This window comes from Ceratotherium simum, chromosome 3, assembly GCF_057802395.1.
Source record: "Ceratotherium simum simum isolate JZ-2026a chromosome 3, ASM5780239v1, whole genome shotgun sequence".
Classification (NCBI taxonomy): domain Eukaryota; kingdom Metazoa; phylum Chordata; class Mammalia; order Perissodactyla; family Rhinocerotidae; genus Ceratotherium; species Ceratotherium simum.
This window is the reverse complement of record NC_141902.1, coordinates 40,308,821-40,326,571: the sequence shown is the minus strand read 5'-3', so window position 1 is coordinate 40,326,571 and position 17,751 is coordinate 40,308,821. Positions and strand designations below refer to the sequence as shown.

The window sequence follows — 17,751 nt, the reverse complement described above, 5'->3', positions numbered from 1 at the left end:
CCCGGGCCACCAGCAGCGGAGTGCACGCACTCCACGCACTAAGCCACGGGGCCGGCCCTGGTGCTTGTTTCTGGGATTCATCTACTGGGCCATTTTGGGGGTCCCCCTAATGTCGGCATCTTGATTTGTGTGCTGGCTGCCATTGTTCTAGAAGTCTGTTGCTGTTGAGAGGCAGGTGCAGGTTCCCTTCAATATGTAAATTTTCGTTTAGTCTCCCTGTTTTCAGTATGGTACTTTCTGAAAACTGTGCCTCTTGTCCTCCAGTTCAGGAATGCTCTCTTTGACTCTCTTCAGGGCAGAGGAGGTTGAGGGAGAGAGGATCTGGCAGTTGAACTGCTTTTTAAATAGATCGGTCAGTCCTCCTGCTTTTAGCTCCACCCTTACTACCACTTCCAGATTTACCTGGTGCTGCTGCCAAGTCTTGAATCTTTTTTGGGCGTGGTGGTTCTATGGTGTAATTTGGGCTGCTTCTTGGCTTTCTCTACTGCTGGCTTAGGAATTTAGCTTTCACTAGTCTGCTAAATAGATGACGCCTCTTCCAAAATTTTGTTGCAGTTATCTTTTCTTCTGCTTGAAAATTCGTGCTTTAAAAAAAATCCCTTTACCATTGCTTAGTGGGGTTTTGGAAAAGAGTTCAAGTAAATGCATGTATTAAATCCATTTCTTTTTGGAAGTTCTAGATGTTTTTCATTATGTATCCAACTCCTTACATGTTATTATTCTTAACAGCTAATTTTGCACATCTGATCTTTCTTCTGTACCTTGGTTACTGGAGTCCAAACCAACTTTATTTTGATGATGTAAGATATAAATATTTATAATTAGATAATTACTAATAAGAGAAAATTGGCATAAACGTAATTTAGTGTATTTTTTCTTTCTTTCCTAATATGTTTGTTAATTGCAGAGCCTCTTGAACCCTTCACCAGAATGTGAGGGATAGGGAACGGATTAGTAGAACATAGTTTGGTATTTAACGCTTTTCTCATTCTTGATATACATATTAATTTGGGGGATGACAAATCAGATTATAGATGATTGTATGAATGGCTTGTACACTCTGTATATGTGACACCAGTTTTTGACTGATTGGATACTATGGATTTAGGTCTATACTGAATCTAGACTTAAAGGTTGAGTCATATTGAGCATAGTCCTGACAGTTCTCTGTCATTCTTTATCCAGAGCCCTGAGGGACTTTTGTTTACTTCACTTGATTATTCTGACTAGGCCTCCAGGGAGCCTCATCACTGTGGATTATTAGGGGCCAGACACTCGGAGGCTAGATCCAGGCAGTCTTTAGAGATAGGCTGGTTAGCCCCTGAAATTTTACTCTGACTGACTGAAATTGTACATATATTGAAAAAAATTCTGTAAAAAAAAAAAAAATCACATCAGTATTTACTTTGATAATGCTTGAAAGGTATTCATAATGGGGGGCAACTTCTTAATGGTTTCCTTTTGGGGTGATGAAAATGTTTTAGAACTGGATAGAGGTGGTGGTTGTACAGGATTGTAAATGTTCACTTTAAAGTGGTTAATTTTATGTTATGTGAGTTTCACTTTAAAAAAAGGTATTTATAGTTTTATTAGTGAGGTCTTATCTATGAACCTTTGTAAAATGACTTATTTTTTTTGCAACAAGAGAAAAATACATATTTCTTGTAGAGGATGTATAATATGCAGATAAATGAAAATAAGCTCATCAGTATCCTGTCTTAGAAATAACTACTCAAGTTTTTTATGGTATATGTTTATTAATTTAAAAAATACATGAAAATTATGTAAAAATGTATAGAAAGACTACAATAAAATAGATATTCACATATTTTTTTCTAAAAACGAACCTTTTTCTATTTAATGCATAGCCTGAGTGTTTTTCTATATCTTTTAATATTTATCTACAATTTTATGTAGAGACAAAGTATTCCATCATGTGGATGTATCATAATTTTTGTATGAATCTCCTACCAGTAGACATTTAAGATACTTCATCGTATTTCCTATTCTAAATAATAATTTAGTATTGAACAGTATTATAGCTAAATCTCAGTGTATTTCCATCAAATAATTTCCCAGAAATAGAATTATTGGGCTAAGGGATATATAAAGTTTCAAGGTGATTGTTTTGTATTGCCAAATTACCATTTAGGAGTGTTGAGCCAATTTATACTTAGTCATGCCTGAGAGTATATGAGCAGGCTCAAATTTATGACTATTTTTATAATCTGAAAGGGTAAACAATAACACCAGACATTGAAATATCAGAAATCATGGAATATATGGAATGTTTGATAGCCTATTTTGATTCCTCATTCCCTTAAAAATCATAGCCTTACCAGCTATGTCTAGAGTTTTATAGCATTTATATTAGGCAAAATAACACACTAAATTTAAATTGTTAACATAAAACATATCTAAGCTTTGGCTTCTTTTCTCTTTTTTTTAAATTAAGGTTATTATTTACATAAAATAAAAATGCTGTTTTAAGTGTGTAGTTAGATGACTTTTGGTATTGTATACAAATATATAACCACCCATCACCATCAAAGTATAGAACAGTTTCCTCACCTAAAAAGTTTCTTCATAATCCTTTGCATTTGATTCCTCCTCCTCACCCCCCTGATCCCCTCTTCTACCCTAGGCAACCACTCATCTGTCTTCTGTCACTATAGTTCTGTTTTTTCGAGAATTTCATATAATTGGAAACATAAAGTGCATATGGTCTTTTGTGTTTGAGTTCTTTAGCTTAGCATATTTTTGAGATTCATTCATATTGTTATGTGTGTTAATATTTTATTCCTTTTCATTGTTGAGTAGTATTCCATCATATGAATATATCCACAATTTGTGTATCTATTCCCCATACAGACAAACATTTGGGTTGCTTCCAGTTTTTGGCTGTTATGAATAATACTGCTATGAACATTTGCATACACATCTTTGGTAGACATATGATTTTATTTCTCTTGGGTAAATAACTTACAAGTAGAATTTCTGGGTCATATGGTAATACATGTTTAACTTGATAAGATACTGCCATACTGTTTTCCAAAGTGGCTGTACCTTTTACATTCCTACCAGCAGTGTCTGAGAGTTGCAGTTGTTCCACATCCTCACCAACAAGATGTAGTCTTTTTTAACTTCAGCCATCCTTGTTGGTATGTAGTGGTATCTGTTGACTAATGGTATTTTCAGCTTTGGATTTTAATATCTGCTTTATGAATGCTAGTATATTTTGAAATAGTGGGACATAAGATGTATATTTCTACTTTGTGAGAACTGAAGTGGGCTGTGTAAGCATATGTTCAAATGGTTCCTATGTAATTGAGAGCTCTCATATATATGACGTGATTTTAGTAGCTTGGTGATGTACAGTTAAATTTAAGTGTCTTTCTACCCTTACAAGCATCAGTTAATACTTTCTGGTTTTTGTTTGGATTATGCTTACTTATTATATATCAATGATTCATAAGAAAAGCATTAAATAGAGTGACTTGTGTTGAAAAGGCTGGTGATAAGGAGCTTTGTATTTCTGAGATTATGGCCTTAGAGTTCTTGAATTCTTGAATAATTGATTTAGAAATTTTAGATGAATTCGAGGATTATATAAAAGAAATATTATGAACAAATGATGATTTGCCTCTTTGTGTTCTTCCTTAGGACATTTTCATTCCATCGCCAAGTTTGGAAGAACGATCAAATGATGGGAAGAAAGGTGATTTGCACAGTTCATCTTTGACTGTTGAGTATTCTAAAACTTCAGAGATTGAACCAAAGAATTCCACTGAGGATTTTGGGCTATCTTTGACAGGGGATTCTTGTAAGTTGATGCTTTCTACAAGTGAGTATAGTCAGTCCCCAAAGATGGAGAGCTTGAGTTCTCATAGGATTGATGAAGATGGAGAAAATACACAGATTGAGGATACTGAACCCATGTCTCCAGTTCTCAATTCTAAACGTGCTTCTGTTGAAAATGATAGTATCCTGATGAATCCAGCACAAGATGGGCAAGTAGAACTGAATCAGAATGATGATAAAACAAAGGGGAATAATGCAGAAACCAGAGACGACATTAGTATTGTAGCTACTGGTTGCAAAGGCAGAGAAGAGACTGTAGCAGAGGACGTTTGTATTGATCTCACTTGTGATTCAGGGAGTCAGGCAGTTCCTTCTCCAGCTACTCGATCTGAGGCACTCTCTAGTGTGTTAGATCAGGAGGAAGCTATGGAAATTAAAGAACATCATCCAGAGGAGGCATCTTCAGGATCTGAGGTGGAAGAAATCCCTGAGACTCCTTATGAAAGTCAAGGAGAGGAGCCCAAAGAAGAAAATATGGACAATGTCCCATTGCGCCTTTCTCTGACTGAAACTCAGTCCCAAGGGTTGTGTCTTCGAAAGGAAAGCCCAAAAGAAGAATGCCAGGAAGCTATGGAAGTTGAAACCAGTGTGATTAGTATTGATTCCCCCCAAAAGCTTCCAGTACTTGACCAAGAATTGGAACATAAGGATCAGGAAGCATGGGAAGAAGCTACTTCAGAGGACTCTAGTGTTGTCATTGTAGATGTGAAGGCACCGTCTCCCAGAGTTGATGTTGCTTCCGAACCTTTAGAGGGAGTGGAGAAATGCTCCGATTCCCAGTTGTGGGAGTATGATGCTCCAGAAATAGAACCATGTGCTGAGAATAGAGCAGATACCCGGGAAGAAAAGAGTGCAGAATATGAAGGAGATCTGAAATCAGTGACTGCAGAAAAGGAACCTTTAGAGGTGGACTCTCCACAGTCCCCCTTGACTTTAGTGAGAGCAGATGATGCTCAGAGACCTGACCAGGAGATGCAGCAGACCCAACCTCCAGAGAAAACAGATAACTTATTAACAGAAGACTCAGAAATGGCTAATGCAAAGCAGATGGGCTCAGGTGTAGAGGCCCAGCAGCTGGAGAAGGGCCCTGCCCATGCCTCACAAAGCTTCTGTGAAAGCTCTAGTGGTAAGTGTGATTGTAAATTGTTCTGGGTCTCCAACCAAATTATAATTTGGAATGGAAGGTAGGAGAGAACTGCATGCTTATGTCAGGCCAAAATTATGGGTTTATGTTTATGAACAGCCAATAATAGTTTCTTAAAATTTAAAAATTTGAGTTGTATATTTCTTTTGTAGCTGTAATTATTTGTGGAATCAGAGATCATTTGAAGTTTATCAGCTTTTTAACTCAGGAATAATCAACATGAAATTGCACCAATCTGGTGTTTTCTACTTAGTCCCAACCTTGTTCCCTATTTTTATATTTTGGCAGTTGCCTTGAAGTATAAGGATCTTTTTTGATTACCCTACATAGTAAAATCCTATTCAGAACTCTGTTAATGAGTATGCCATTATTGATTGTTTCCTCTTTATGGGCACTAAGTAAAGTTTCTAAATTTGGTTCAGCATATCTATATCTATCTATCTATCTATATCTATATCTATATCTATATATATTTTAAACCTTAGATTAGAAAAGATATTAGTTTGTGTTCTTTATTTTATGAAGTCCAGAATGAGAATTTGGATTACGTTCTGAAATATTTGTAGAGTATTATGTATGACATTAGCTGAAAAGAATTCAAACTTTCTAAATGCCCAGCGTTAGTATAATTTAAAAACAAAACAAAACAAACTCTGAAAACAAAAAGATAAATACAAACTTAAGAAAACAAGCTTCTAGGGATATGGAAATGAGAAATGGTATTGGGCACCATCATAGCAATTAGTTTGGGTGATCATACCTTTAAGTGTTCCTGGAACAGTCCCAGTTTATACCTCTTGTCTAGGAGTGGTTATTAGCAGTACTTTTTTTTCACTCTCAAAATTGCCCCTATTCATTATACTCAGGAATTTTTGTTTTCCTCTTCAGAACAAGAAATGTTAGAGCTGAAAAGGAGGTTAGGGGTTATTGAGTTCAGTCTCTTCTTCCGAAAGTCATGTGGCTAGTTAATAGATTGAGGTGAGACTAGACCCTAGGTCACCTGATTCCCAAGTCTCTGCTTTTTCCTCCTGTAAAACTATAATGTAGTTTCTCTGGGGCCAGCCCGGTGTCGTCATGGTTAAGTTCGTGTTCTCTGCTTTGGCGGGCCGGGGTTCACCAGTTTGGATCCTGGGCACGAACCTACTCACTGCTCATCAAGCCGTGTTGAGGTGGTGTCCTACATAGAAAAGCTACAACTCTACAACTATGATATACAACCATGTACTGGGGCTTTGGGGAGGAAAAAGAAAAAGAGGAAGATTGGCAACAGATGTTAGCTCAGCGCCAATCTTCCTCAAAAAAAAAAAGAGCTTTAAAAAACAAGAAACTAGAATGCATTTTCTCTGATTGTGATGAATTATAATAAAGAACTACCTGAATGACCTAATATTATGTATTATTGAACATTTTTGTTATCTCTGTACATCTAAACACTGTTATTGACCTAGGCTAAGAAAGCATCAGGGCCTGCAGATTGTTTTAATATGGTTACTTAGGAGTACTGTTTAATTATCTTAGCAATTGTATGCAAAAGGAGCTCCTAAAGCATTGGGATATTAGTTCTATTATGTTAGTCGTACTCTCCATGAATTCTTGTTTATACGGTTAATTGGCAGAGCCAGCTCTTTTTCCTAACAGACACTGCTGTAGTAAAACTTATTTTACTAATGTTTATATAGATTATTGAAAATACTAGTAAGTTATTTTCTGCTTACTTCAAGATTTTTGTTCTTGAGCAAACAACTAAAAGCAGTGAACACAGTGGCTGGACTATTAGAGAATTAGTCTAAAGTAAAATAAATCATTCAAAAGAGTATTGCTAGGGGCAGGCCCAGTGGCCAAGCGGTTAAGTGCGTGCGCTCAGCTGCGGCGGCCCGGGGTTCGCTGGTTCGGATCCTGGGCATGCGCCGATGCGCCGCTTGTCAAGTCATGCTGTGATGGCATCCCGTATAAAGTGAGGAAGATGGGCACAGATGTTAGACCAGGGCCAGTCTTCCTCAGCAAAAAGAGGAGGATTTGCAGATGTTAGCTCAGGGCTGATCTTCCTCACAAAAAAAAAAAAAAAGAGTATTGCTAGAACAGAAAAAAATTATTCTATACTTAAAATAGAGTTGTTTGGGGGGCTGGCCCGGTGGCGCAATTGGTTAAGTGCGCGCGCTCCGCTGCGGCGGCCCAGGGTTCGCCAGTTCGGATCCTGGGCGTGCACTGATGCACCACTTGTCAAGCCATGCTGTGGCGGCGTCCCATATAAAGTAGAGGAAGATGGGCATGGATGTTAGCCCAGGGCCAGTCTTCCTCAGCCAAAAAAAAGAGGAGGATTGGCAGATGTTAGCTCAGGGCCGATCTTCCTCACACACACAAAAATATATTATATATAGTTGTTTGGTTGCTAAACCTTAAGAGACTAATTTAAATGAGAGTAACCTAAAACGTTAATGGTTCTTAAGTCTGGGAGGACAGAATGAACGGTATGAATTGGTTGAGTACCAAGTTTGTTCTTTAGATTTCTGCATGCTAAAGTTAGAAGGGCACTTTTGTTCTGTTTTCTGTTAATAGCTTTATTGATTAAAAAAAGATACATGCTTAATTGTGAAAAATGTTCAAATAATACAGGAAAGTAGAGACAGAGAGTGGGGAGAGGGAGAGTATAGGGGGAGAAAAAGAGAGAATCACTCTAAATGTCTCCATTTATAGATAATGTGTCACTGTTAATAGTTTGGTGACCTCTTCAGACATCTGTCTAGGGAGACCAAAAAGCAAATTTAGAAAGATGGTACTTGGAAGCCCAACCTTATTCAAGTATAGAATAAATTTATGATGGGTTGATGATGTGAAAAATCGTAACAAGTTTAGTAAGTCTTTAATTAAATCCACAAATAGTATACTATAATAGGTTAATAATGATCAGGGAAGCTGGATATCTTTCGTGCTCCAGCTCTAACCTTTGTTGGCTTATTTTATGAAATATCATCCTAATAGGCTGTTAATGTCAGAGGCAGACTCTTAGGGTAGACTGTTTATGCATGGTGTCACCTAGTATAGAAATCCTTATATTTTTAGTTAGACGGCTTTTAATCAATTGTTAAGAAGTGACCAGTTCTTCTCTTGAGACCAAAAGTAGAAAAAATGGGCTTAGATTATAACAGAAAGTTCGAGTAAGAGAGATCCCTCTGACATTAAGGGTTTTAAATATTGCTTTGGACTAATGAATTCTCTGAAGTCCTTAGTAGTAAGATCAAATGCCCTATTCAGATGGTTTGACAATTGGTATTAAGTTTGCTTTTGTTTATTCATATCTTTCTTCAGGGATTGGTGTACTGGCATATAATAGGATAGCCCATGATAATCTGGGAAAGCGAAAAGGGAGTTGGTTATTTAAATAATGTAGGTGTGCTAAATGTTAGAGAAAGAATTGAATATGTGGAAAATTTCAGTAAATTTAAAAGGATAAAATATTATTTTGCAGGATTTGGTGATAATTTGGCTTGATTAGTGGTGTCTTTCAGATGAGTGAACAAAAGCAGAGAAATGGGAAAGCATTTGGAGGACACTGAATATGAATAATTAAAGACTAGAAATGTAGACTGTTATGCTGACTGAAGGGTTAGGAATTTATCTTCTAGTGGAAACCTTGAAGTTTTTGACCAGGAGCTAACATGTTCAAAGTCATGTTTCATGGGAAGGTTGCTTTCATTGTAGTGTGCAGAAAGAATTGGGAGTTGGGGAAAGAGGGAGACTTCAGGCAAAGAAAGTAATTTGTAGGCTGTTGTAATAATCCAGGAATGAGGCATTGAAGACCAGATAAGAGTGGCAGCGCTGCCTGTGAAAGACTCAATTTTCCGTTAGGTTGTAGTGTTGTGGTTGGATCAATGGTGTTAAAATAACCTTTCATAAGTTTTGTCTAGTACTGTGCAAAGTAAACCCTGTTACAAGGAAGTAATTTTCAGTAATTAATGCATATTACATTTACATATTATGGTTTGTCATGTAGAAGGATGTACTTAAAGATTTCACACAGATTTTCAAAAGTCTGCATGGTCAATCGTAATACTAGGGATGGTTCCTGTCAAGAGAGCAGTGCAGCGGCTGGCCCCGGGGTTCAGTTCTTGCGTTCTGCTTCCGTGGCTTGGGGTTCGCCCGTTCGGATCCTGGGCGCGGACCTGCTCACCGCTCATCAGGCCATGCTGAGGTGGCATCCCATATAGAAGAGCTACAACTGTACAGCCAGCTATGATACTAACTAGGTACTGGGACTTTGGGGAGAAAAAAGAAAAAGAGGAAGATTGGCAACAGATGTTAGTGCAGGGCCAGTCTTCCTCAAAAGAAAAAAAAAAAGAAGAAAGCAGCGCGGTGCAAGTGATTGTTCCAGAAATAAAAATTCTGTAAAATATATCTTTGGAATGTATGATGCTTTGTGAGGTTTTTTGTTTTTTAGTGTGTATATCTCTTCTAAGTTCTTCTTTATCAACCTAAAGGACTTGCTCTTTAAGGAGCTGCCAGAATGAATGCTTATCTACCATTTCTCTTTTTTCTATAACTAAAGTGGAGTTCTTTCCCCTTTAGATGCGATGTTGAGATTCTTACACTATTCACAGTTCTTTTAGCTGAGCATCTGTGCTTTTCATCCTTTATTTCTTTTTTTTTTTGAGGAAGATCGGCCCTGCGCTAACAGCTGCCAATCCTCCTCTTTTTGCTGAGGAAGACTGGCCCTGAGCTAACGTCCGTGCCCATCTTCCTCCACTTTATATGGGATGCTGCCACAGCATAGCCTGACAAACGGTGCATCGGTGCGCACCCGGGATCCGAAGCCTGGCGGTCAGCAGCGGAGCGCGCGTACCTAACCATTAAGCCACGGGGCTGGCCCTCATCCTTTATTTCTAAAGTCCATTTCGTTTTCTGTTTTCATCCCTTCAGGTTACTAATTCGTTCCCTCTTAACATGTAGATGTAAGAGACGCTTTTTGTTGTTGTTTTGTGATTTTGAAGAAAAAAGTATCAAAGTGCTTGATATTAAAGATGACAAAGGATAGAAGTAGAATGGAAAAAGATGAAAGAGGAAAATGTGGTATAATAAGAAATATTTGGTCTTCATCCGGTTCCTGGCACAGAGCCCCTAAAACCCCTGTAATTTCCTAAGTGATAGGAATATCTTTTCTTATTCATAACACGCCCTTTCAGTTACATCTGAGTTTGTGCTAATGGAGTGACTTAGGGTGGGGATCCCTACATAGCCTCAGGATGGGGCCTTTCACCAGAAAGACCAAGTGATTAAAGCGTTGGAACTTTCAGACCCACCCACTGATTTCCTGGAAGGGGAGGGGCTGGAGATTAAAGCTCTGAAAACTCTTGAACAAAAAGATTTGATAAGCTTCTTGGTTGGTAAAAGAGCTAGGAGAGTGTCTCATCCCAATTCCACTGGACAGAAGCTCCTGCTATCAGGACCCTTCTGGACCTCACCCTATGTACCCCTTCATCTGGCTATTCATCTGTGTCGTTTATAATAAACTGTTAAATGTAAGTAAATTATAATAAACTGTTAAATGTAAGTAAATGTTTCTCTGAGTCCTGTGAGTGGCTCTCGCAAATTAATCGAACCTGAGGAGGGGGTCGTGGGAACGTCTGATGTATAGCTAATTGGTCAGAAGCACAGGTCACAACCTGGACTTGCGATTGGCATCTGAAGTGGGGGCAGTCTTGTAGGACTGAGCCTTTAATTTGTGGGATCTGATACTATCTCCAGGTAGATAGTGTCACAGTTGAGTTAAATTTGTAGGACACCTAGTCAGTGTCTGCTGAAAATTGGAGAATTGCTTAGTGGTGATAGAAAACAAATTAGACAAACTATTTTTGCACGAAGTAGTGACTGGATATGCCAGATTCTAGTTATTTTGAGCCCTCTCAGGACAGTTAAGTACAAATTTTCATGTTAGCTTGAAGAGGAGCAGTCTGGTACAACTCTTTTTTCCTCCCAAACTTAGTCTTATTAAAAGAGATGAACAATTAGAAAACCAGAAAATGTGATTTTGGCAATTTGCTAGTTCTGATTAGCAAAAATTTATAAGTAAGACTTAGTTAAAAAGAAAAGTTTTATATCTTGATTTATGTTTATGTTAATGTTTATATTAGTTTAATAATGACTAACCAAAATGTGTACACTGAGGATGCTTGTATATGTGAGATTTACCTTTGTGCAGAGATTTAGATATGAACATTACTACTGTGGCCTAGAGTGAATGCCAGTCAGTACTGCTGAACCATGAAACACGTAGATTTCTATGTTAGCACCAGTGAGTATTTTGAAGTCCTTTGGCCCATGAGATCCTTTGTCACCTCTTTGAGTAGCTTGTAAATTATAAGTATTAACATCAGACTTTAATCTAGACAATGTTACAGATTGCTAAAGCTCATAAGTGAACTCTGTGAGTTAGCATTGCACAAAATTAAAATGTCTAGACTTGAAACTATCCAAATTTGTATCACTGAGTATCCCCAAATGTGCTATCTTGGGGCTCAGATGTTTCTATGTTCCTTTTGATCCCATGTTCCTCAGGGCCTCCAAACTTCGGGCTTCCTCTATTTGCCTGTCCTCTGCTTGTCTACTTTGTGTCAGTCCTGTTGTTGATGGCTGTAAAGAGAGCACAGAGAATAGTAGGAAATTGGTTGCGAGGCCTGGTAAGGTGGCTTGGGAGTGAGGCAGAATTTGGGAGCAAAGGAAAAGAATAATTAGAATATTTCTTGCAGTTCTCCTCACTTTTGCTTTTTTTAGACTTCTCTTTTGGTTTCCTTTATGTTTATCATTGTTTTTTTTTTCCTCTAGAAACTCCATTTCATTTCACTTTGCCTAAAGAAGGTGATATTATCCCACCATTGACTGGTGCAACTCCACCTCTTATTGGGCATCTAAAACTAGAGCCCAAGAGACACAGTACTCCTATTGGTGAGTGACTAAAATGTAATGATATTTAAAGCAGAATTTCTGAGATATCATTCTTTATGCAAGTGATTCTTTTTTTTTTTTTTTTTTTTAAGATTTTATTTATTCATTTTTTTTTCCCCCAAAGCCCCAGTAGATAGTTGTATGTCATAGGTTCACATCCTTCTAGTTGCTGTACGTGGGTCTCGGCCTCACGTTGGACGGAGAAGTGGTGCCTTGGGGCGTGCCTGGGATCCGAACCCGGGCCGCCAGCATCAGAGCGCACGCACTTAACCGCTAAGCCACGGAGCCGGCCCAAGTGATTCTTTTAGATCTGAGAAGTTGGGCTTGCCTGATAAGGTTGATTTTTGTCTTAGGAAGAATGAGTCTATAGTGTCCGATTCCATGAGCTTACTCCCAGACGATGTTGAGTGGTGATGAGAAGAGAGAAAGAGTAGAAGGAAGGAAGAAAGAGAATATTTATAAGGATTTTGTTCCATTATGCAGGGCAATAAAATCTGAGTGCTAAGCAATGATGTAGAGCTGTTTTATAAGGAAGGGACAGCAGGTAGGGTAGAAGTACTATTCACTACCCAGGCTAATCAGTCTGCTGCTTGACAGGCCAAGAAAACTTAGATCCTCCTTCCCCGAAGCAGCCGGTAGTCTTCTACATTAACCTATTTGTTTTCTCTAGTCAGTGCTGGGAGGTAACAGTCATGCCGTCTGGAGTCTCCTGCTACCTATGCCTGATGCTGACAGATGTGGGTTGGCTGAGGGCTCATGCAGCATCCTTTGTCCAGATGCAGAAGTGGAACTGAATCCTGTTGCTCCTCTTAAGACCAGGTGTCAATACTAGTGTGTAGTTGTTGATACTGTGACAGGATTTATCCTAGGAACCCCCTTCAATCCTACTGAGCTGTGGAGCCAAACAGGCAAATTGATGACCTTGAATTGTTGTTTTTCATGTTTGTATTTTAGTGTTCTTTCTTTCTTCCTCCTGCCTCCCTTCTTTCAGGTATTAGCAACTATCCGGAAAGCACCACAGCAACCAGTGATGTCATGTCTGAAAGCATGGTGGAGACCAACGATCCCATACTTGGCAATGAAAAAGGAGATTCTGGGGCTACCCCAGAAATGGATGATAAATTGTGTCTAAGAATGAAACTGGTCAGTCCTGACACTGAGGCGAGTGAAGAGTCTTTGCAGTTTAGTCTGGAAAGTAAGTTTTATTTTATGTTAATCTTGGGTAATTAGTAGCTCCAGATCACTTGGGAAGTATTAATTATCTTTCTTCTAGTTATAATGATTGATACTTTTATAATTATTAATGTATTTGTAAAGTTTTATTCTCATATAATTAATTATTTGTTTTCGGCCAGTCACTGTCATATTACTGAAGATGCTCCATTTTATAATCTCTATGGTGCTGCTTGTATCTCTGTATTAAACCTGTGCCTATATAAGGTAATTGGTTTCCATATTCAGAAACAGTTTAGAAGAGAATAGAAAATTGAGGATTGTGGATTCACATTGTAGGTTTATGTTGACTCTTTCCCACATTAATTGCAAGTTGTTTGGTATGGCTAGAATGTAGAGGAGGTACAAGGGAGCGGCTGCAAAGTAGGGACCAGATTTTGAAAGGCCTTTTACATCATGTTGAGAAGCTGAAGAATTGTAGGCAAGGGAGTAATATGATCAGAGTTGCGTTTTAAAAGGGATCAACTGAGTGTTTCAAAACTTTGGGCCTTTGTGCATCATTCCTTTCCTTGCCTTTCCCATTTCCTGTTCTCCTGCCTGGCAAACTCAGTCTTTAACCTGGAAGTAGGGTATTAGTAGTGGGGATGGAGATGAGGGAGTGAATTTGAGAGGTGACTAGTAGAATAGAGAGAACCTTGGGACCAGTTGAATATAGAAGGAAGGGGGAGGGGCCGGCCCCGTGGCTTGGCGGTTGAGTGCTCGCGCTCCGCTGCTGGCGGCCCGGGTTCGGATCCCGGGCGAGCGCCGACGCACCGCCTCTCTGGCCATGCTGAGGCCGCGTCCCACATGCAGCAACTAGAATGGATGTGCAACTACGACATACAACTATCTACTGGGGCTTTGGGGGAAAAATAAATAAATAAAATCTTTAAAAAAAAAAAAAAAAAAAAGAAGGAAGGGGGAGGAAAAAATACAGAATGATTCTACATCTGCATTTACTTTTCGTGATAGCACTCCAAAGTAGATATCCTTATTTCCACTTGATTGATGAGAAAACTGAGACTGAGAGGTTTTTAAGTCACATACCTAAGGTCGCAATGATTGGTAAGAGGTAGAGCTGGAGTTTGAATCAGATCTCTCTGACTCCAAAGTTTATAATTTTTCCACTAGGTAGTTATAAATGCTGTTTAATGGAGTTAGAAGAGGAAGAAGTCCTATAAAAGAGATTGTAAAAGAACATTCAGAGAAGAGGACTAGGAGACTATGAAGCCATGGAAGTCTATGGGGAGGACAGTTACAAGAAGATAATGTGAGACACAGAAGTGAAGTCTAGTAAGATATGTCTGGAAATGTACATTGGATTTGGCATTTAGGATCCATTTGGTGACTCTGGCAAGAACTAATTCAGTATAGTGGTTCGTTGGGAGTTATACTGAAGGTAATGAGGAGTGATGGGAAGGAGAAGAGGCAGCAAATGTCTTCTACTTCTGATAAGTTTATATGAGAAAGGAAGAAAAAATAAGGAAGAAAAAATATGGCAAGTTAGAGGGAAATGCAGGATTGAAGGAGATTTTTTTCATTTTTAGGCTGAGAGAGGCTTAAGCAGGTTTATATTCTGAAAGGAAACCTCCAGAAGAGAGATGGGTTAAAAATGAAGGAATAGGGGAAACAGTTGATGATGGATCAGGGCCCTGAGGAGGTTCAGAGGGGAAGCTTTCAAAGACCACAGATTAGAGTGGGTGGACTTGAATAAGAGAGACTTCTCATTCTGAGACCAAAGAAGAATTTCAACTAATATATTTTGAGTTCTTATGCCACGTTTTTGCATGTACAGCGCATTAAATCTCATAACAAACCTGTAAGTAGATCCCTATTATTATCTTCATTTTACACATGAGGAAACTGAGGCACAGGAAGGGTGAACACCTTTCCTAGAGTCACACAGGTAGTAAATGGAGTGGCCTGAATTCAAAGTAGTCCCAAGAACCGGAAGTCCAGTCCCAAATTATAATAGTATTCTGTATCTCAGTGCTTATTGATTTGAATCTTAGAATCTCAGTAGAAATTAAAAGTATTACATGTTTCCCTCCTTATCATTTTCTCTGAAGTCAAGTAGGGCTTATCAAGAGATTTTCTGGTAGCCTTGAATCTTTAGATTTGGAATTACAGTTGGGAAGACCTTAAATGGAGCTAAATGTTAAGGATGATCATATCAGTAAATATTACTACCTTTCCTGATACTAGGACCACAATATCAGGCACCGTACTCTCAGTTTTCCTCATTTCATCCTCACAAGAAACGTGTGAGTTTGGTCCTGTTTTATCTCTGTCTTGTAGATGAGGAAACTGACTCAGAAGATGGACTTTACTCCCTGGTTGGACTACTAAGTGCTGGAGCCAGGGCCTGAGCCAAGGTTCTGTTTCAGAGCCAGGGCTCTAACCACTAAACTTCAGCTGCCTCCTTGATGGACTGTTGAGATTATGTTGGGTCATTGAATATTTGAGAAATATTTAAAAATATTTGTTATTTTCTATAAGGCTGGAATAAATTGTAAATGAATAAATTTTAATCTCTTGGCCTTAGTCACATTGCTTTGAGAAGATGGGATTCTTTTCACTATCATCCTTAATTCTTTGCTGAAGAATTACCCTAGACTCTTTCTTGAAAATGTGTTTTATTTTTCAAATATCTGTCCCAAAAGCACTTTGGGAAGAACTTGAGTACCTTCTATGTATGATTTCTCTTAAAACTGCACACTATTTAAAATTTGTGCACAGGGCCGGCTCCGTGGATTAGCGGTTAAGTGCGCGCGCTCTGATGCTGGCGGCCCGGGTTCGGATCCCGGGCGCGCCCCGAGGCACCACATCTCCGTCCAACCCGAGGCCGAGTCCCGCGTACAGTAACTAGAAGGATGTGAACCTACGGCATACAACTATCTACTGGGGCTTTGGGGGGAAAAAAATGAATAAATAAAATCTTTAAAATTTGTGCACCAACCCAAGACATTTTCCTACATAATTTTTTATTAAACTTTTTTCTGTTTTGTTTATTTTAAATTTGTTTTTTAGTTTTTAGAATTAAATTAAAAATTTTTTTTTAAATTTTGTATTTTCTTACTACATAATTTTTTTACTTGTATGAGAAGAGAAGAGTTGAGATTCAGGAGAATTTCATTTTCATTTTTAAATGTTACTGCTTAGTAGTTCATTATATTGTATTTCTGGATAAACTGATTGGTCTTCTGTAGGAAGTTTGAAAGGAAATTGATTGGTGGACATGAAAAAAACTTGTACCATTAAATTATAAGAAATCTTTTTATGTTCACTGATTATTCTTACCCATTTCTTTTTGTTATTTGTTGCAAATACTAGTAGAGCAGGTTTTTAGAGAAGGTTTCTAGGTGTGATGCTAACTGAATTCTGTCTCTCTTTCCTTTCTCTCCTTGCTTTTGTTTGTATTCAGAGCCTGCAACTGGTGAAAGAAAAACTGAATCTGCTGCTGTTGCTGAGGCTGTTGCCAGGTAACCAGAGCGGGTTGCTATTTAGAGGAGTTTAATATACAAAGCCACTGGTAATAAGGGGAAGATGATTTATCAAGAGTAAAAAACTTAAAATGAAACTCCAGCATAAAGGATTTAGCAATGTGTTGAATCTAACAGGCTTTCTTACTAATACTTTAAGTCTAAAAAAGCTTTTGCTATACTTAGAACTAGATATTTAAAGGTGTTTCCCTTTCTCCCTTTTGTTCATGTGGGAATGCCCTTTTTTGTTTGTCTGTTGGTGGCACTGAGATTGTTGTTGCTATTGGTGAGGAAATAAAGGGTTTAACAAGAGATAGCCTTAGGCCTTGTTCTTTCTGAGATTCCCCAACTCAGCTGCAGCCTCAGGCCATTTTCTCTTCTGCCTGCCAAATTAACTGCTGGGTTGAACTGTTATTTTTGCTTTGTCATGAATGGTGTAATGCTTTGAGGATGAGTATGACCCCATCCTGAGACTCTGGTGGTAAGCTTTGCCATCTGGTGGCTTTTAGAGTAGAGTTATTTCATTGGTTTCTGGCATGAGTCATCTAACATGAAAATTCTAGCAGCAGTTCGTGAATATAGATGAGGAATTCTTTTTTTTTTTTTTTATGATTTATTTTATTTTATTTTTTTGTGTGTGTGTGAGGAAGATCAGCCCTGAGCTAACATCCATGCTAATTCTCCTCTTTTTGCTGAGGAAGACTGGCTCTGAGCTAACATCTATTGCCAATCCTCCTCCTTTTTTTTCCCCCAAAGCCCCAGTAGATAGTTGTATGTCATAGCTGCACATCCTTCTAGTTGCTGTATGTGGGACATGGCCTCAGCATGGCCGGAGAAGCGGTGCGTTGGTGCACGCCCGGGATCGAACCCCGGGCTGCCAGTAGCTGAGCGTGCGCACTTAACCGCTAAGCCACGGGGCCAGCCCGAGGAATTCTTAAATTAGGCTGGGCAGGTGCTGTTAATAAGTAAAGCACACCGTGCGCTCCGCTGCTGGCGGCCCGGGTTTGGATCCCGGGTGTGCACTGACGCACGGCTTCTCTGGCCATGCTGAGGCCGCGTCCCACATACAGCAACTAGAAGGATGTGCAGCTATGACATACAACTATCTACTGGGGC

The 17,751-nt window shown here is 38.8% G+C and overlaps 1 protein-coding gene across 13 annotated transcripts in view; it reads left to right on the top strand.

The window, feature by feature from the left end:
- TP53BP1 (tumor protein p53 binding protein 1) overlaps positions 1 to 17,751 on the top strand; it is a 93,347-nt gene that overhangs the window by 42,161 nt on the left and 33,435 nt on the right. For 7 of the 13 annotated variants that reach the window (XM_087426188.1, XM_014780625.2, XM_014780627.2 and 4 more), the window contains 4 exons: positions 3,664 to 4,987; positions 11,822 to 11,941; positions 12,933 to 13,136; positions 16,578 to 16,635. In XM_087426188.1, coding sequence (XP_087282314.1) covers positions 3,664 to 4,987; positions 11,822 to 11,941; positions 12,933 to 13,136; positions 16,578 to 16,635 — 1,706 coding nt within the window. The other 6 variants (XM_087426242.1, XM_087426253.1, XM_014780626.2 and 3 more) reach the window with 6 other exon arrangements.